Source organism: Polistes canadensis, unplaced genomic scaffold (assembly GCF_001313835.1).
Source record: "Polistes canadensis isolate GaletaPanama2010 unplaced genomic scaffold, ASM131383v1 scaffold_89, whole genome shotgun sequence".
Taxonomy (NCBI): Eukaryota; Metazoa; Arthropoda; class Insecta; order Hymenoptera; family Vespidae; genus Polistes; species Polistes canadensis.
The window spans coordinates 535,446-554,944 of NW_014569636.1; the positions used below are offsets into that span (position 1 = coordinate 535,446).

At 29.0% G+C, this 19,499-nt stretch overlaps 4 protein-coding genes and 1 long non-coding RNA gene across 13 annotated transcripts in view; 3 read left to right on the top strand and 2 right to left on the bottom strand.

The window, feature by feature from the left end:
* Window positions 1-557, top strand: part of LOC106786956 (A disintegrin and metalloproteinase with thrombospondin motifs 7-like) — a 29,660-nt gene extending 29,103 nt beyond the window's left edge. For all 3 annotated transcript variants that reach the window (XM_014748881.1, XM_014748880.1, XM_014748882.1), the window contains exon 17: window positions 233-557. In XM_014748881.1, coding sequence (XP_014604367.1) covers window positions 233-381 — 149 coding nt within the window. In that variant the 3' untranslated portion in view covers window positions 382-557. The remainder of the gene's footprint in view (window positions 1-232) is intronic.
* Window positions 30-2,054, bottom strand: LOC106786958. Of its 2 annotated transcripts, none has more exons than XR_001381717.1 (4): window positions 2,040-2,054; window positions 1,336-1,689; window positions 277-894; window positions 30-170 (listed from the first exon to the last, which is right to left on the bottom strand). It is a non-coding gene; the product is annotated as an uncharacterized LOC106786958 (long non-coding RNA). The 2 variants fall into 2 exon arrangements; XR_001381716.1 differs by lacking the exon at window positions 30-170 and adding an exon at window positions 1,796-1,820 and having other exon boundaries at window positions 665-894.
* Window positions 2,055-2,109: 55 nt separating this feature from the next.
* LOC106786957 (cullin-5) lies at window positions 2,110-8,366 on the top strand. The gene is made up of 11 exons (XM_014748883.1): window positions 2,110-2,198; window positions 2,874-3,083; window positions 3,149-3,328; window positions 3,674-3,815; window positions 3,943-4,257; window positions 4,348-4,820; window positions 4,925-5,188; window positions 5,298-5,453; window positions 6,354-6,634; window positions 6,815-6,938; window positions 7,207-8,366. The coding sequence occupies exons 1-11, from the start codon at window positions 2,181-2,183 to the stop codon at window positions 7,399-7,401; spliced, it is 2,358 nt and encodes a 785-aa protein (XP_014604369.1). The 5' UTR covers window positions 2,110-2,180; the 3' UTR covers window positions 7,402-8,366.
* A 1,867-nt stretch (window positions 8,367-10,233) lies between these two features.
* Window positions 10,234-13,776, bottom strand: LOC106786959 (protein sarah). Of its 5 annotated transcripts, XM_014748889.1 has the most exons (6): window positions 13,454-13,776; window positions 12,800-13,073; window positions 12,536-12,725; window positions 12,267-12,419; window positions 11,720-11,787; window positions 10,234-11,647 (listed from the first exon to the last, which is right to left on the bottom strand). In XM_014748889.1, exons 2-5 carry the CDS (start codon window positions 13,055-13,057, stop codon window positions 11,765-11,767), a joined length of 624 nt encoding a protein of 207 aa, XP_014604375.1. In that variant the 5' UTR covers window positions 13,058-13,073; window positions 13,454-13,776; the 3' UTR covers window positions 10,234-11,647; window positions 11,720-11,764. The 5 variants fall into 5 exon arrangements, with proteins under 5 accessions (XP_014604375.1, XP_014604373.1, XP_014604372.1 ...); XM_014748887.1 differs by lacking the exon at window positions 11,720-11,787 and having other exon boundaries at window positions 13,655-13,771; XM_014748886.1 differs by lacking the exon at window positions 11,720-11,787 and having other exon boundaries at window positions 13,589-13,770.
* A 273-nt stretch (window positions 13,777-14,049) lies between these two features.
* On the top strand, window positions 14,050-19,474 carry LOC106786951 (extensin). 2 transcript variants are annotated; one of them, XM_014748861.1, is made up of 11 exons: window positions 14,050-14,156; window positions 14,274-14,522; window positions 14,635-14,681; window positions 14,784-14,864; window positions 15,208-15,414; window positions 15,708-15,792; window positions 15,885-16,007; window positions 16,068-16,240; window positions 16,313-16,414; window positions 17,011-17,199; window positions 17,267-19,474. In XM_014748861.1, exons 2-11 carry the CDS (start codon window positions 14,459-14,461, stop codon window positions 19,247-19,249), a joined length of 3,054 nt encoding a protein of 1,017 aa, XP_014604347.1. In that variant the 5' UTR covers window positions 14,050-14,156; window positions 14,274-14,458; the 3' UTR covers window positions 19,250-19,474. The 2 variants fall into 2 exon arrangements, with proteins under 2 accessions (XP_014604347.1, XP_014604348.1); XM_014748862.1 differs by lacking the exon at window positions 16,313-16,414.
* The last annotated feature ends 25 nt before the right edge of the window (window positions 19,475-19,499 follow it).

Consider the following 19,499-nt stretch of genomic DNA (forward strand, 5'->3'; position numbering starts at 1 on the left):
GTAATTATATTTATTTAATTACATTAAGAAGTACCAAGTCTCTTTTATTAGGCTTTCCATTTAGGCCACTATGATCTGTCATTCATAGAAAAATATAAGAATGTTAACCATAAATGGCCAGGACGGATAGTCTAAATTTGGTCCATAGAGACACCAGCGTGGCATTTAATCTGTTAATCCAAATTTAAATGTTTAAATAATTGATCGATGATCCTCTCATTTCTCTTCGTAGATTGCAAGGACAGTATAATACCTTTGTCAATGTGTGCCACTTACAGACGCATGTGCGACGTTTCCTCGATTGTACGACAAAAATGTTGTGCCACTTGCTTCAAAAAACGTAAACATATACGTCATAACAGACGACACGCGTTTTTGTAACTCAATTAATGATATCCTTATAATGTTTAAATTAATCTTGTTAAAACGACGTCGTAGCCTTTACTACTTTTCTTTTCCTTTGTTCTTTTTTTTATTTCTCAACGTTATCTGCTTTTGACATTATAAAAATCAATGTTAATATTTCAAATCATAAATAAATAACATCTTGAACAGCAGAAATTTATTATTGATGTGCCATTTTATCTGTATCCATATAATTTTAATAAAAAGATGACAAAAATATCATATATTTTCTATAGAAATGTTCAAATTAATATTAGGGAATTCTTGTTTAAATGTTATATAATTGTGTTTTAATTATTATTCAATTTGTAAATACATTATCTTATGATAATTTTAAATAACACAGCATCGTTACAGCTAATTCCAACTATAATAGAATATAATTACTTTGCCATCTTATTTCTTTCTATAATTTTTGAGATTATATGAAATATATATAGGTGTTCCCAAAATCGATACAGTAAGTGCTACTCCAGCGAGAATTTTTTCCTGAAACAAGAAAATTTTAGAGAAATAATTCAATGTGTAAGAACATTTTATCTTATCTAAGAAGTTCGTACAATTTTCAAAAGTAATATCTATGCTAAAATTCGTAGCAGCAAATATTACTTAATTTAACTCTTTCGTTACTATCGACCCATATAGTGGTCGTCACCCAAGCAAAATGTCTTTAGTATACATTTACTGTATGCTGTATGCTGTAACGAAAGGGTCAAAATTACACTTGGCTACAAATTATTAGATAGATAACGTGGGACTAGTATATTAAATATAACTAAATGTTATTTATATAAATATATACATATATATATATATATATATATATANATATATATATATAAATATTAATTTAATAAACTTTATATACAAAGGACTATCATTATCTTTAATATTACAAATTACGTAACGTTGCAAATAAGAAATACTTACAATTAATGACACTTTGACTAACGGAGGTAAATCAACTATGCCAGATCTGTTCCGTTGCTGTACAATTTGTTTTGCCAATCGTGCATTTCCAATTGCCTTTTGAAAAACAAACATCTTGCTTTTTATTAAAGATTCCAGGTATCGATTACAACTTCTACGTTTCACAAAAGGTTTAAAACGACGGCACGAAGAAATGTAACGATAGATAAACCACGTATACTACAATACGATTCGTATATGCGCTCGACTTGCTCTCCTTATGAAGTAATTAAATGTTAGGATAAAATTGAGATCGACCAATCGCATTACTTTACAAGATATCTGCTTCGTGATTGGGCCACCCTATGCTGGAACCTAGCAATGACAAAAAATGAATTAAACACGAAGTTTGTAATATTTATTTAAATACAAATTACAGACCTATAGAACAATCTTTAGATTAAACAATTATTAAAATTACCAAATCATAGCTGCATTTTGAGGTTCTAAAGGAAAAGATAAAAATTATTAACTCGTTGTTAGATAAACCATTAAAAAACATTGTAAAACAACAACGAGAAATAAAAAATAACCAAATATCTATCTAGAAATAAAGTTACAATTTTGGTATAAATACAAATTTGCGCAAATTAGATTTATTTTATTTCAAATCATTGTAGCTTTTTATATAATTTGAACCAATTAAATTATTTTTTTGTTCTTACTTCCTTGTAATCACCAATTACGTCTTTCTGTAGTTATTCCCCATTTATACAAATGAAGAGTTTTTAATAGAATCAGTTTGCAACACTGCGTGAGTTCATTGGCGTACTCACACTAAACATAGGATATGTCAAAATTTTGTGATGGCGGCGATGTTAAAGGTTAGTTGTCACTAAATAAATATTAGTTAAAAATTGTTCAAACATATAATTGATTTATCTTTTAACTTATATTAGAATTTTTCATCTTTTATATTATTAGAATGGGATTATATTTTGTTAAACGTATGTAACGTTTAAATATAGGCACAAATTTGTTCTTCTCTAACGGCCAATTTTTGAGCTTAACTTTATTTTTAATTTTGTTTATTCATATTACAATTTTCAGATCTTCCGTATGCATTTTAAATAAGAATTATGTTTTCAACGAGCACAAAACTTTATATAAATATAATAATATTAAATAATTATAAATTAGAGTGAGTATATATAAGAGAGAAAGAGGGAGAGGCAAAGGGAGAGGGTAAGGAATAGGGAAAGGGAAAGGGATAGGGATAGGGATAGGGATAAGGATAGAAATAGAAATAGAAATAGGAATAAAGAGAAAGAAAGAGAAAGAAAGAAAAAGAAAGAAAAAAGAAAAAAAAGCTTCATATAAAATACGTTACTCTTAGTATTACTTATACAATACAGTTTTATCATTCTCATCATTTAATTGTGTCATTATCAAAAATTGGTACTAGCAATGAATGTGGGTTGATTAAAAGGATTCGTGCATTGATTTATATATAAATACAATAAATAATATAATTTAGTAACTATAAATGTATTTTCCAGGATAAGACTCAATTTACATTTGAAGATAAATGGCCATGTATGCGCCCTATAATATTGAAACTTCTCAAACAAGAACCAGTAACGCAAACAGAATGGCAAGATTTGTTTTACTCTGTTCACTTGGTATGTATGTGGATCGAAAAGGGACCTACAAAGTTACGTGACGCTCTTAAAGAAGACATAATGGATTTTATAAAGCAAGCTCAGCAAGTAAGCAAAATTATAATATATTTTCATTAAATTAATTTTTTTCATGAAATGTTTACTTTGCATAGAGAGTATTAGCGCATCAAGAAGAGCAAGCATTATTAAAAGCATATATAGCCGAATGGAGAAAGTTTTTTACACAATGTAATTATTTGCCAACGCCATTTCGACATTTAGAAACATATCTTGCTGGAAAAACTAGTTCTAGTATTCAAAAGAGAAATCAGCCAGATGATATCGTTAGAAAAGTATGATTATTTTTAATATCTATTTATTGCGTATCGTTACCACGTTCCATGCTAAATTAATTTTTTATTACTTCCCATTCTGGTCGTTATTACGATTTTTACTTATTGTATATTTACTTTTGACGTATACCTTACAATTTTAATAACAGCACAAAAATGATAATTATTAAAAAAGGATATAATGTTTAAGATGCATTAGAATACATACTTTTATAAGAAAAATTGAAAAAATAACTTTTGAACGGAAAATTCAGCGTGGGGCATATACACCCCATGCAACGTATATGGCGTAGGAACGTGTTAACTAGAATGATATCATTTAAAAATATTATGCTTTTGATTTAGCTGATGTTAGATAGTTGGAATCAAAGTATATTTGGTGAGATAAAACAAAGACTCCAAGATTCAGCAATGAGATTAGTGCGTGCTGAAAGGAACGGAGAAGCATTTGATTCTCAATTGGTTATTGGTGTTAGAGAATCTTATGGTATAAATTATAATACATATTATATCTTTTATTGATTATATTTTCTTGTATTATTTTGATCTAGTAATACTAGTTTTTTTGTAAATATAATAAATAATTCTTATCTAACGTTATTGTTTACTTTTAGTAAATCTGTGTTCAAATACAGTAGACAAACTACAGATCTATAGAGAAAATTTTGAAGCTGCCTATATAGAAGCAACAGAAGCATTTTATTGGGTCAAAGCACCAGAGCAATTATCATTACATGGCGTAGAAAATTATATGCGCTATGCAGAATCCAAATTAAGGGAAGAAGAATTACGTGCGCAGAAATATTTAGAACCAAATAGTGCTAGCGTACAACTTTTAACCGATTGTTGTGTAAGAGTTCTAGTAGCAACTTTTAAGCCAGCTATTCTAGCAGAATGTCCACGAATGATACAACATCATCAGACAGATAGTAAGCATTCATTTTTTAATCATTATTATACTTTTTTATCTCTATAATTCCAGAGAGAATATTTTTCAAACTTTTGACCAATGATTTCAGAGCTTCGATTGATGTTAAAATTGATAGATAGAGTACCAGAAGGAGTAGGTCCTATGTTAAGAAATCTTGAAGAACACATAGCAAGTGCTGGATTAGCAGATATGATGGCAGCAGTTGATGTTATTACTCAAGACTCGGAAAAATATGTAGAAAGATTATTAGATCTATTTAGACGATTTTCTACTTTAGTTAAAGAAGCATTTGATGATGATCCACGTTTTCTTACTGCACGAGATAAAGCTTATAAACTTGTTGTTAATGATGCTACAGTTTTTAGACTCGAATTACCAGCTCGCCAAGGTTCTGGCATCGGTACAACTATTATAAACAATAAACCTACTAATAATAATAATGGACAACCAGAATCAAAATGTCCAGAACTTTTAGCCAATTACTGTGATATGCTTCTTAGAAAAACTCCATTAAGTAAGAAATTAACTTCTGATGAAATAGAAAGCAAATTAAGAGATGTGGTCAGTAAAAAATACAGAATTTATATTGTTCTTTCTTTTTTTTTTTTCTCCCTAGGGACAAACCTGAGTAATAATTAAATTTTATTAATATTTTTCATTTTCAGTTACTTGTTTTAAAATATGTACAAAATAAAGATGTTTTTATGCGTTACCATAAAGCACATTTAACACGAAGGCTCATATTAGATACGTCAGCAGATTCAGAAAAGGAAGAAAACATGGTTGAATGGCTTAGAGAAGTTGGAATGCCTGCAGATTATGTTAATAAACTAGCCAGAATGTTTCAAGATATTAAAGTATCTCAAGATCTCAATCAACAGTTTAAGGAACAATGTCGTGCTGCCATTGCAGATAGCATAAATATAAAGGTGATTATATTCATTGTTATATTTTATACGTAATATATTTTTTAACATGTATTATTTATATTATACATTATATTGATTTAATAGATAACGCATATCTTTTTGTATATAGATATTAAATGCAGGTGCCTGGGCAAGAGGTAGCGAAAGAGTTACTGTAAGTTTACCTTTACAACTAGAAGATTATATACCAGAAGTTGAAGAATTTTACAAAAAGAAACACAGCGGACGAAAGTTACAATGGTATCATCACATGTCAAATGGCACGGTAAGAATGTATACGTAAGCTTTACCAACAAATAAAATGAAAGAAAGTATAAATTTTGTTCCATACAAAATTATAAATCTAATCACGTTTTTATATATTATTACAATTAATTAATTGTAATTCTTTAATAGATTAAAATTCAAACACTTATTTTTAATTAATTCCATTTCAAATTAAATTATTTATATAATAGAATTAAATAATCACTTTGAATAATCAATTATATTATTTTCCTAACAATTTAGTATTCGTAACATTAACAAATATTAATTTAATCGTAACTATTAATTATTTCAATGTTTAATATGTATATATGTGTATAACTTGTGTATATGTATGTTGGCATTAATTTGTGAAATTCATTAATTCGTAAAATAGCTGTTACATGAAATAAACTGACCCGTTTATGTGTATGTGAAGACAGAATTACATACTCCAATTAGATACTATATGAATTTGCGAGAGATGAATAATTAAAGTATGAAATTGAAATATGATCTCAAGTATAAGAAAAATATTCTTCGATATTGTTTAAAAAAAAATACCTGCCCATACTGCACTGTTGTAAATCCACTGTTGTAAATTCACTGTTGTAACAGAAAAGAAATTGTGAAGGGATTAAATTACATTTCCTTCGAAAAAAAAAAAAAAAAAAACTATATAAACGAAAATAAAATAGATTACTTGTCTCTCGCGAATTCATATATTACCTAATTATTTCTTAAAACAACTAGTTTATATGAATTATACGATATAATATATAAATATAAACTTATGTAATACAAGAAAAATTTTATTTATTCAGTAACAAAGAGGGGTATTTTGTAATTTTTCACAAAGTACAATATCCCGATTCTAATTTTCAGCCTCATCTTGCAACCAATTTGGATGGTGTTCCAGATAACATTTTCCAACCAAGTGGGTCGATTCGATGTGGATGTTACAACATTTCAAATGGCTGTTTTATTCGCTTGGAATCAACGGCCTTTTGAAAAAATTTCTTATGAAAATCTTCGTCTTGCTACTGAACTTCCTGATCCAGAATTACGAAGAACACTTTGGTCGTTGTGTGCTTTCCCAAAATTAAAACGTCAACTTCTTTTAGTAGAACCACACGCATATAGTCCAAAAGATTTTGGAAACGATACAAGATTTTGGGTTAATCAAGAGTTTGCCATAGTGTTAGTATAATATATTATTATATCATATATTATTAACATATATTTTAACTTGTCTCTTTGTAATACGCTACAACGAATATCGATCGATCGATACGATGAACTTTTCTCAATACTTTCTTTATTTCTGTAATATATATATATATATATATACATATTTGAAACATTTTATTTACTTTGCAGAAAAAATGGAAAATTACAAAAAAGAGGAAAAATAAATCTAATAGGTCGATTACAATTGTCGACTGAAAGGAGTAAAGAAGAAGATAATCAATCAATTGTACAATTGAGAATATTACGAGTTCAGGTATTTTCATTATTTTTACAATTATTTTATTAGTATTTTTGACTCTGATATTAACACGTTTCGTGCCGGACTGATTTTTGATTAATTCGGTATGTGCAGTTTGAAAAAAACAATCTAAGCATTTTGTACAAGTTCTTCTCTTTACAAGAACAATTCCAACTGGCTTGAACGGAAAGTTCAACGTTGGTCATATACATCCCACCTGGCACGGAACGAATTAATAATATTTATACATACATATTTATAACTTTTTATGTTATACAAATAGGAGGCCATCATAAAGATTTTGAAAATGAGGAAGAAGATAAGTAATGCTCAGTTACAAACTGAATTGGTAGATATATTAAAAAATATGTTTTTGCCAAGTAAAAAGATGATAAAAGAACAAATTGAATGGCTTATAGAGCACAAATATATTCGTAGACACGACGACGACATTAATACATTTGTTTATATGGCGTAACACCGAGATATGTATCCATATAAAATTGTTCAAACTTCTATTATTAATATTATATTTTTATAAAAATTAAGTTTTTCTCGTGCAACAAATGTATACTTGAAGATAGTAAAAGATACAAAGATATGTGACATTCTTTGTGGACTACAAAAGAATTGAATTAAATTAAATTCAGAAAAACATTATGTGGAATTATAAATAATATAAGAAGTCATATCACTCCAATGGACAGGTATCCGAAAAAAAAAAAAACAGGGATAAAGCATATAGAAAGATCTATAAAGTATCTTAATAACAAAATAAGAAAAAAGAAAAAAAGAAAAAAAATACTGTGAACAAGTATGACAAATACGTATTATTTCGTTAGAGTTCTTCTGTAAACTTAATTGAAATGTGTTTCACAAATAACGTGTATAAAGTTTTTATTTCATTGTAATAAATTATTATTTACAATGAAATTGATTAATAATAAATATGAATAGAAAATTAGGCCGATATTGAAAGATTGATTTGGATATTTTACTAGTTTTCATCCGTAAGCGACTTGCTACTTGATTTTATGTTCCGAATAATTTAGACTGTTTTAATATCGCTTTTCTACAATCAATTTCAATAAATACTTTGGAAATAGGTAATGAATGGCCTATAATCTCTTTTGTATAAATGTATCACTTAAATTATTCCCTGTGAACTTATAAATCGTGAAATACTTATGTAAACATAAATAACAATATCCTGTATAAAGCTTTTATATTATTTGAATAAGCCAACGAAGAATGTACGAATATACGACTTCTATGAAATAATGATCAAAATTTTTTCATAAACCTATCAACACAAATATATAGTATTACATTTGATTTTAACACATTGTTGATTTTAACACATTGTTGTCATGCAGCAATTTCGCAGCATGAGAATCTATCTCATGTCACTATTTTGTAATTGATCATTAAAGTGATACAATTTAAATAAACTTCAATATACTTTATTTATACGTAATGAAATAAAATGAAATTTTGTATATATCTTCTATATAACTTTTAATAATTCTTTTTTGTATAACAAACTGTATAGCGATCACTTATGTGCAACGATACACAGCAGGTGTTTCGCTGGGCTTTTTATTCTACACGTTTTAGTTGAATTCTTTTTTGTAAAACACATGGCCTTTTAGCTCTGAAAACATCAAAGATGAATCAATGTGAGGAGCTCTTTTAAAAGTACCAGTTATCCATTCCCCAACTACTACTTCCAATAGAAATTAGTCGTATCTTATAATTGAGTTTGTAAATTACTTATTTATAATAAATTGCGTAGTTAATTTGTTAATAGTTTATAAATGCGTAAATTAACTCGTGATTGGTCAACAATGTGTTAAATAATACATTTATCTTATTTTTTAAATAATATTATAAAAATATATTTTGTATAAGATAGTATGATATATGCAATATTATCTTTATTTTATCTAATCTCAAAATATTTACATAATTACATATTTTTGCTCGCTACAGATTTTATTATTCATTAAGTTTCTCCACAATGATGTTTGATCAATTTTTGAAAAAGAACAAAACACATATAGTTTAATAAATTTTCTGTACCACGGTAACATATTGGAAAATAAATACATTATATATATATACATAGGTATTTACAAGAGTATTGAGGTTTATGGTTCTATAATGAATGATAGAAGCGTTTTCATTAAATAATCTTATAATTGATTATTAATTGTTAGTTGTTTTTTGCGTCCAAAAATAAAATTATTAATAAATGTGTCACAGGAAAGTTGGACAAGTTAAGAATTTAGAACGTTATTTCGATCTTATTGATTAAACAAACCTATATAATTCTTATACATGTTCTCATCAGTGTAATTAAATTCAACCTCCTCTTTTCCAAATGAAATTTTACTTTATTCTATTCCTGGTATTGACACAAAATTATCTAGTAATATTTTAAAAGCTTTATCATTGACGAACCATTCTTTAGTGGTCTCAGTTATCAAAGAAAATCTACTGCTATCCATTTTTGTAGCCATTATATCTTCAGTGTTGTCTTCTTGCCTTGTTTATCAGGTTTGTTTAATCAATAAGATCGAACTAACATTCTAAATTCTTAACCTGTACAACTTCCCTGTAACACATTTATTAATTATGTTATATTATCATATAAGTCTCATTAAGATAATTCCAAATAAAATGCGTTCTTGATTAACTGTCAACACTTCAAATATAAAAAATCATAATATGGCTAATAAAGACAGAGTATGTCAAAACTAAACGAATATCATGTTATTATTAATGAAAAAATCAACAATGTATATCAAATTTATGATATGCATATTGCCATCAAAATGATGTGCTGTATACACATATAAAATATATTTATCATCGTATCATACGAATTTGTATTATATGCCATGTACATCATAAATATGTACTCGCATACGTAGATATATATATCTTGTGTGTATATATTTACATACTTAAAATAATTGTTTGCTCTGTTTTGTAATTGCCCATAATGAAAATATTACGGATAAAATATTAAAACAATTTACCCATGTATATTTTTCATATAAGAAAATTAGTATATACATATGCACACACAAGTATTACTATCATGTTACAGTAATACTAATATTCAAATTGCATGTGTATATTTAATTCTTATTCTTTTGATTTTATGTGTCATAATAGTTTGTTATTATGACATATAACAATTAATTATAAATAATCTTACATTAAACATGTAATTGATTAAAACATAAAAATCGATACTCGAAACAATTTATAATTTGAATAGGCAAAAAAGAAAAAACAAAAATATGATCAAATATCCGTTTTATATACCGCATTCATTAAAATAACATGCACGCACGCATCCACACGTGTATATGTACATCACACATATTTTAATATCATAACTACATTTGAATCTTAACTTCCACAGGCAAACATAACTTATATTTTAATTGAATATTTTCCCTTTCAAAGAATCTGCTGAACGTGAAGATTACGATCAGATTGACATTTTCATATATTTTATTATTATTATTATTATTATTATTATTATTATAATTATTATTGTTGTTGTTGTAATTAATTATTGTAGGCTTCTAGATATTATTATAACATTTGCATTTCCACAACATTAAAGTAAAACAATGAGCAATACTTTAAAATACAAGGAACATCGATAAATTTAAAGAACAATTTAAGTCGTTAATGCAGTATTACTCTTTGATTTTTTTTGTCTTTTTTACTTATCAGTATTATCATATTATCTAATACTGCATAGTGTATAAGCTTTAAGTTTTATGCGATAAAGAGTAATTTTCATGACATATAGCAGAGAATACAATTAATAATTTAATTTTTTTCAAGAATTAATACCCAATCTTCTTTTCTTATTTTTTCTTGTTTTTCTTTTTTAATCTAGAATTTGTGTGTGTGTGTGTGTTGTGTTTCACAAAAACATCAATGTTTACCAATATTTTATTTTTTTGTTAATAATATTTAACTTCATTGATATAGATACTTTCTATTTTTTTTTTTTTTAATTCGTAAACTGTACATTTTTGTGATTTGTATTATTGATTTAGCCCGAATTAACATTAAATAGTCTAAAAATTAATGAACATATTTTCTCAGAACAGACACTTCAAACTGATATTAAGTCTAGATACTCTAGACTATATGTAAACAGTTATTATTAATAACATTTATAGTGGAAGGGGGGGGGGGCGAGTCGGAGAAATTTTTACATTAATATAACAAGAATTTCTCGTGGAATTAATTTTGATTAGAACTTTAATATTATATATTAAATACCTATATTTTTCATAAGAATTTTCATATTTTCACTGACTATTTATAACACTTTAATATTTAACTTTATGGCAAAAATTTGAAATGGGTAAAAAAGAAAAAGAAAAAAAGATGGGGAATGGAAAAAAAGAAAAAAAAATTAATTTTTGCAATATGTTGACATAAATTATAATTTACGTTCATTGCCATTTTTGTACGATATTTTGTTTATTATAGTTACTTTTTGGATGGATAAATGATTTATTGGACGTGTATAAGGTATCATGTGTATCCAAATAAATTTCATTAATGTTCTGGACAACGTGTATGTTGAATACGTGGGCCACCTTTCATAGGATTTTCAGTTTCACATACGTGAACAACAATGCCTGGTTGCCCAGAACCTCCGGGATGTAATTCATGACTACCACCTGATATGGTAATAACACAAATAATAATAATAATATCAATGATTTGTTAAATAATATGAGTATCTCTCTTACTTTTTAACACGTTAAGCGCCAAGCTTCTTTTATTAAGCTTTCTGTTTAGGCCATGATGATTTGCCAGTCTTAGAAAGACATAAGAATGTCAGCTATTGATGACCGACACGACCTAGATGGAAAGTCTAAGGCCAGTCCTTCAGGACTGGCACGGCGTCTAACGTGTTAATTTATATTGGGTTGGCCAATAAGTATTAGTAATTTATATTTAATAAATAAGATTAGTATTTTTTATTAAAACTGTAATTTAGTAATGTTGTATTTCAAATTTAGTATCTTATATTTAACCCTTTTAGAGTAATATAAACACTATATGTGTTCGGTAAAAGTTTCAAGTGTAGACTATGGATGCAGATATGCGTTTGTTAATATGAATTCAAAGAATGAAATGTTGGTTTGTGTATTGTTAATTGTTTCGAATCTTATCGCATCAAAATTCTGCTCAAAAAAAAACAATGCACAAAAATTTCAGCATTATTTATTAGCCAATCCGATATTTTACTAATAAATATAGTAAGCACAATAAATATGGACAAAACATAAATACCTGCAGACAAGTTTGCAATAGCAGCCAATAAATCATGATTGACTAAAGGTTCATTTTCCTCGCGTGGCTCCCATCCCACAGGTGGAGACGATGGAGGAGAAATTAGGAACTGCTTTGTAGGAGCTGGCGGTTGAAGATGTTGATCTTCCATATCTATCCAATATGAAGTCTTATAAATTAATACTAAGAAGCAGATAAGTTCCTTTGTCTCCACACATATAAGTACATCAATTTATTATCAATTAATTTCATAAATTTCTATTACATACCTATCGGTGTTACAGGTTGTGCAAAATAACAATTAATATCAGTTTTACCAAAGTGAGTTTGATGTAATTGTATTCTAGCACTAGCTGCTGCACTTGGAGAATTATAGTTAACTCTCATTCTTCTAAATGATTTGAAGTATTGAAATGTAGCGTCTTCTCCAAATTGTTTAAAAAGATCTTCTATTGTAGACTACAAAAAGGTATATAAAAATTATATACTATATTAAATCTAAAATCTATATTCTGATAAAATAATATAAATACTTTTAATTCATCTATTTTGAACACTCCAGGATCTACATTTGTAACAATAACAGAAGTCGGTAAATCTTCATCGTGAACCAATTCATCTATTGATCTTGAATTCAAACAACCGTGTCCTTGTTCTCCTTCAAAATCAAGTTCCAATTGTTCATAATTAGGATGCAAGTTAGGTAAGCCGTCAACTTCATTTATTATTATATTTTCTGTCTCTTCAGATTCTTCGTCTCCCAATACATCAGTACTATCTTTTTCCTCCATTGTTACTTTCTAAAAGCTTTAACACAATAAAATGATATTAAATTACACAATCAAACAGATGTATATATATATATATATATATATAAATGGTAATGATACAATAGAATTCACAGTGAAATAAAATTAATAATTTTAAGTAAATTGTATTTACAACATAAAAATATAAAACATTTATATATAATAGTTAATAGAAAAAAAATAAAATTAAATATAAAACATAATATAATACCATGCACAAGTGCGTTATTAATTAATTACAAGTTATTAAATAATTTACAAAGCTTATTTTAAATGATATTAATGAACATATTAAACATTATTAAAAAATATAAATTAATATAAAAATTATGATAAAAATTCTTGACTTAGTTGACAGTATACAACGGGGGATCTTGCCTGTTTTAAAAATGTAGAAATTCCTACGTACGATTAACTTCAATACTAATGTTGATGTAATATCGTGTGTTTTAATAATTATTACATAAATACTGTTTTTCTTTACGTCGTAGCATGTAGAAAATAAATAATTACATTAATTATAACCACTAAGTCTTGCGCCGACAGTTTTAACCGATTTTAACACCACATCGTATTTACCATTTTATTATCGTTGTAACCCTCTTTTTCATTTGTGACCATAGAAAAAACAAAACCAAGATGGACACAAATCTTCGATAAATCTGTTTCTTAAGTATTTCATAATACTCAACAAGTATTATTAATCATTTCCAATAATGTTATCGTATACTAAAAATAACCAAATTTAAATGAAAATAATCTATTATAGAAATTCAGGAAAATATATCAATTACATAAGATTTTCTTAATCCAAGTCAAATAACCAATTAGTATCTAGTATGAATACAATGGTCAGACGTGATTGGAGACAGCAGCGCCTCTAGTTGACACTGCCGTAATTAAAATAAAAAAGTAGAATAACGAGAGTAAGAGCGAGAGAGATGAGAATAAATCGATCGCAACGCCCCTACTTGATATTGGTGTAACCAAAATAAAAAAGTAGAATAATTCTTTCATGATGGGTGCTTCCACCTTATTGAAAAGTTCTTTGATTCAACTTAGAGACGCCGAAATGTTTTATGTATGTATTACTTGTTTATTTCATATGTTTTTCTAATAATTGCATTATATTATAAATATAAATTAACTTATACCATTGTAAAATATTTCCTCAACGTTTAGTTAACTTAAATTTCAGGAGCTCGAAGAAGCATGATTCAATTAAATCGTGACAAGGGGTGATTACGGTTCATCGTATTACGTGGCGTATTAACAAAAAAAGCTATATATAATTACATTACATTTTCATATGACAAAAAGATATAGTGCTTGATATAATATTATTTATCAAAAGTCTATAATTTACTTTCTTTGCAATACAAAATGGCATTACCATCGAATTATAAGCAAGTATCAATGGCTACATCAAACGTTGTTGCATCCAATCGTAAGTACCATTGTTTAAAGATTTTTCAATTTATTCTTTGTCTCGTATATAAGAATTTACGATTAGTTCTTTTTCTGAACATATATAAAAAGATAAATATTATTCTATTCAGAGCGTCTCAGAGCATCTGGTGGAAGTAGTAGTAGTTCAAATACTAGTGTAAGTATTACCGAATAAAATATGCTTTCATTAATTTTATCCAATAAAAATTCTAATTAAATAATAATAATAATAATGTAACGATAAAAACATATATTTTAGAAGGATACACAAAGTCCTTTTATACAAACTCCTCATAGTCATCCAGGATTTACTCCTCAAAAAGTAGGAAAAAATACAAATGTGAGTAAATATCAAAGATTTCAGTTAACGCTTTGATGTATATGAATGCATATATGCATTCAGCAAAAATTATTAGTGTGAACTACAGGTGCATATATGAATTTGACAAAAATTACCGACATGAACTATGGGCTCATATATACGTTGGTCAATTTTCTTTATTTCAAGAATAGTATAATTAAAATTATCTTTTTATAAAATGAATACATATGTATCCCAGTATATTCAATCGATAGAGTTAACACTAGCAATAAAGTATTTAGAGCTCAAAGGGTTAAAAGATAGTTTAAGGAAATTAATAATTATAATAATATATATTTATGTATTATGGATAAATAAATAGGCAGATTCTCGGATGCCAAAACCACCAAAACCGCCTGAAAAACCTCTCATGCCATATATGAGGTACAGTCGGAAAGTATGGGATCAAGTAAAAGCTCAAAATCCTGAATTGAAACTTTGGGAAATAGGAAAAATTATTGGTCAAATGTGGAGAGATTTACCAGAAGAAGATAAAACAGAATTTATTGAGGAATACGAAGCAGAAAAGGTATACTTTATGTTTTTATATCATATACAAAACGTACTAAAAATTTATGGTACAAACTGAAAGGTGGTTGATTCTTCGTACAGCAGTACCTGATTGGAACTTCATAATCAATTTTCTTAAAAAAAATGTCTTATACAGTAGGCAATCAATCAACGAACAGTTCGAGTAACGAGTATTGTCTTTGAAGAGATTATGTTCGCTAAACGATCATCCACTGTATTCAAAATTATTCATCCTTTATATCATATTGTATTTACTTCATATTTATATAATCCTTACATTTTATAATTTAGGTAGAATATGAAAAAAGCTTAAAGACTTATCATAATTCTCCAGCATATTTGGCTTATATTGCTGCTAAAAATAGAGGAAAATCAGGTTGGCTATACATATATATTATTAAAATATTACTTGTTATTGGTATTCAATTTAATAAAAGGTTTTGTAATTTATTTTTTTATCTAATACAGCATTATGTGCAGCCCAACAAAATAATGATGATCGAGAAAGTCATGAACGTTCATCTGGTAGTAGTAAAAATCAAGCTGCGCAAGATAGAAGGATTGATATTTTACCTGCAGAAGATGACGATGGTATGTTCGATACATATTAATATGATCAAAATCTATATGAAATACTTTTGTAACTTTTAGATCAAGATGATGGATATTCCGTAAAACATGTGGCATATTCACGTTATACAAGAAATCATCGTCTTATTAACGAGATTTTCAGTGATACCGTTGTTCCTGATGTTCGTTCTGTAGTTACAACTCAAAGAATGCAAGTCTTACGCCGTCAAGTACAATCTTTAACTATGCATCAGGTAATAAATAAAATATAAAATTATTATTTTCTTACAAGCAATATTTTATTCATAAAATTGTTATAATTATAGAAAAAATTGGAAGCAGAATTACAACAAATAGAAGAAAAATTTGAAGCAAAAAAAAGGAAATTTATTGAAACAAGTGAAGTATTTCAAGAAGAATTGAAAAAAGTAAATAATTTCATTTTGTAGAAATTAATTTTATGGCAAAAGATAAACAAATGTTTCCTCCGGGTTATATGAAAAAATATTTTTGTTAATAATTTGTTTTAAATCAATGACACGGTCCTGCATAAAACATTAATGTTATTTAATGACGTTAATTAATGATATATGGTACACAGTGTATTAATAGATAAACAAAGACTTGAATATTATAAAATATTTAGACTAATGTCCAATTTGTTTAATAGTTTGGATCACATTGAATGAAAAAGAATTCTTTTAGACTATGCACAAAAATGAAAATAAAAAAGAAAGTAGAGTAATTGCATGTAACGATACATCAATTTTTTTCTGCTATTGTTTTTCTAATAAAACATTTAGTATACTTTATACTTAGTCTATGCATAGCAATATTCTATCATTATTGATGTTTTTTTGTCCATAAAGCGATTTTATTTCTTTCGTCGCCCTATAAGCAATCAAAGAGACCGATTAAAACTATATGCGGAAAATTTTCTTTGGACCACAATACTTATACTCTATTGAATCGTGGGCAGGACATCACTGATTTAGAATGTTTATAATAAAAACATTTATTACAGCACTGTAGGCCAGCAGTAGATGAAGAAACATTTAATAAAATGGTAGAACGACAATATGAAGTACTTAGAAGAGAGAGATTAAGAGGTTCGGAAGAAAATCGATCTGATGGTCCTGCATCAAATGAATCTACACCAAATTCTACACCTACTCCAACACCAGCTTCACTCAATGATGAACCTACATCTGAAGTAAGATTTAATAATTCGTATATTTTACCATTAAAATGTTAAATTTTGTTATGCATATATTTTGCAGGCTACGGAAAATGAAACGATTGATAAAAAGACCAATGGTTTCGAGAAACCCAATAATGAAATAAAGAAAGAAAATTCATCGCCTCCATATGTTGACACAAAAACAGAATCCCCTACTGTACAAGGAAATCAGCCGATAAATCAACATGGATCTAATTCTAATATGTATTGTGTATCTGTTAGTCCAATTCAACAACAGCAACCACCACAACCGCAGCAACAACAACCAACACCGTCCTCATCGATGTCATTAATACCACCACAACAGCAACAACCGACGCCATTGCCATCAATGTCACTGATATCACCACAACAGCAACAGCAGCAACATCATCAACAACAGCATCATCAACAACAGCAACAACCACATCAACAGCCACCTGTTCAATCTCATCAACAATCGCCACCACAATCACATCAACAACCAACACCTCAAACACATCAACAGCCATCTCAAACCCATCCACAGCCACCGCTTCAAACTCATCAACAGCCAAACCCTCAACCTCATCAACAACCATCTTCGCAGCCTCCACAGCTACCATCACCCCAATCTCATCAACATCCTCCGCCTCAAACTCATCAGCAACCACCACCACAATCCCATCAACAACCACCACCACCTCCATCTCATCAACAACCACCGCCTCAGCCTCAGCCACATTCACAACCACCACCTCCAACTCATCAGCCACAACTGCCTCAACCACATCAACAACCATCATCTCAAACTCATCAACAGCCACCACCACCACCCCAATCTCATCCACAACCACCACCTCAAACTCATCAATCACCAACACCTCAATCTCATCAACAACCACCTTCACAACCACAGCAGCAACCAACACCCCAACCTCATCAACAACCACCGCCGCAACCTCATCAGCAACCACCTCCTCAAAGTCATCAACAACCACCTCCTCAAAGTCATCAGCAACCACCTCCTCAAACTCATCAACAGCCACAACCTCAACCCCATCAGCAGCCACCACCACCACCACCACCACCTCAATCTCATCAGCAGCCACCACCTCAATTTCATCCACAACCATCACCTCAAACTCATCAACCACCGCCGCCGACTCAACCACATCAACAACCGCCACCTCAATCTCATCAACAACCGCCACCTCAATCTCATCAACAACCGCCACCTCCATCTCATCAACCACCACCTCAACCCCATCAATTACCACCTCAGTCCCATCAGCAACCTTCACCGCAACCTTCTCATCAACCTCCACCTCAGTCTCACCAACAATCGCAATCTCAATCTCATCAACAAACAGCACCTCCAACATCGTCGCAGCAACAACAATCTAATTCTACTACTAATTCTGCTGTACCTGTGACTGTAAGCGCTACTCAAAACATACCAAATATGCCTCCAGTATCTTCGCCTGCACCTCCATTGCACAATCCTCATCAACAAGGGATGCTTTCAAACCATTCTATGTCACCGCATCAAACATCTCAAGGAACGCAAGGAACACAGGTTCTTCCTCAAGGACCAGTAAATAATCCACATACATCGCCTATAATACCACCTAATCAAGGATATGGCCAGCAATATCAACCAGGACCTGGTTCACAGCCGCAAAATGTTCCACTCGCCCCAAGACCTCCACATCCTTCTTATACTTATTCGCAACAGCAACCTTATCATCAACCTTACCCCCAATATGCTCATCCCTATTATCATCAACCATATTCTCAATATTCGCCGCACACTATGAGCCGTCCTCATACACACAGTCCACATAGTCCACATAGCCCACATTATCACCCACAATCCCCTCATACTGTAGGAGAAGGTAATGCAGCTAATAATAGTGTATCCAATTCAGGTACTACTTCTGGTTCTACTCCCGATAGTAATAATTCATCTTATTCTCCAGCATCAGGTCATTGTGAAAATGAACGTACTAATGCTCCTGACAGTCAGGAGACTTCTACTGACATGAAATCAAGCTCTGTGTAAAGGGTATATTTCTTTTCTTTTTTTTCCTGTCTTTTTTTTATTTCTTTCATTATTACTTTATCCATTTTCATGCTTTCATTATAAAAAATAGCACACTTAAGTAAACACAACATATAAATAAATATAATAGATTATGTAATTTGTATAATAAAAATGTAATCTTTTGATTATCTATTGTAAAATTGCTATGACATTCTACAATACAAGATTATATTTAAAAAAAAACAACGAGTTTATTCATATAATATAT

Excerpts from the sequence above, each read along its gene's own strand:
- LOC106786951 (XM_014748861.1), top strand. The coding sequence starts at position 14,459 with ATGGCATTACCATCGAATTATAAGCAAGTATCAATGGCTACATCAAAC. Across the intron at positions 15,793-15,884 it reads TAAAAATAGAGGAAAATCAG|CATTATGTGCAGCCCAACAA; the intron begins GTTGGCTATACA and ends TATCTAATACAG. Across the intron at positions 16,415-17,010 it reads TTCAAGAAGAATTGAAAAAA|CACTGTAGGCCAGCAGTAGA; the intron begins GTAAATAATTTC and ends CATTTATTACAG.
- LOC106786959 (XM_014748887.1), bottom strand. The coding sequence starts at position 13,057 with ATGGAGGAAAAAGATAGTACTGATGTATTGGGAGACGAAGAATCTGAA. Across the intron at positions 12,726-12,799 it reads TCAAAATAGATGAATTAAAA|TCTACAATAGAAGATCTTTT; the intron begins GTATTTATATTA and ends ACCTTTTTGTAG. Across the intron at positions 12,420-12,535 it reads ACAACCTGTAACACCGATAG|ATATGGAAGATCAACATCTT; the intron begins GTATGTAATAGA and ends CATATTGGATAG.
- LOC106786957 (XM_014748883.1), top strand. Across the intron at positions 6,635-6,814 it reads AATCAAGAGTTTGCCATAGT|AAAAAATGGAAAATTACAAA; the intron begins GTTAGTATAATA and ends TTTACTTTGCAG. Across the intron at positions 6,939-7,206 it reads TGAGAATATTACGAGTTCAG|GAGGCCATCATAAAGATTTT; the intron begins GTATTTTCATTA and ends TTATACAAATAG.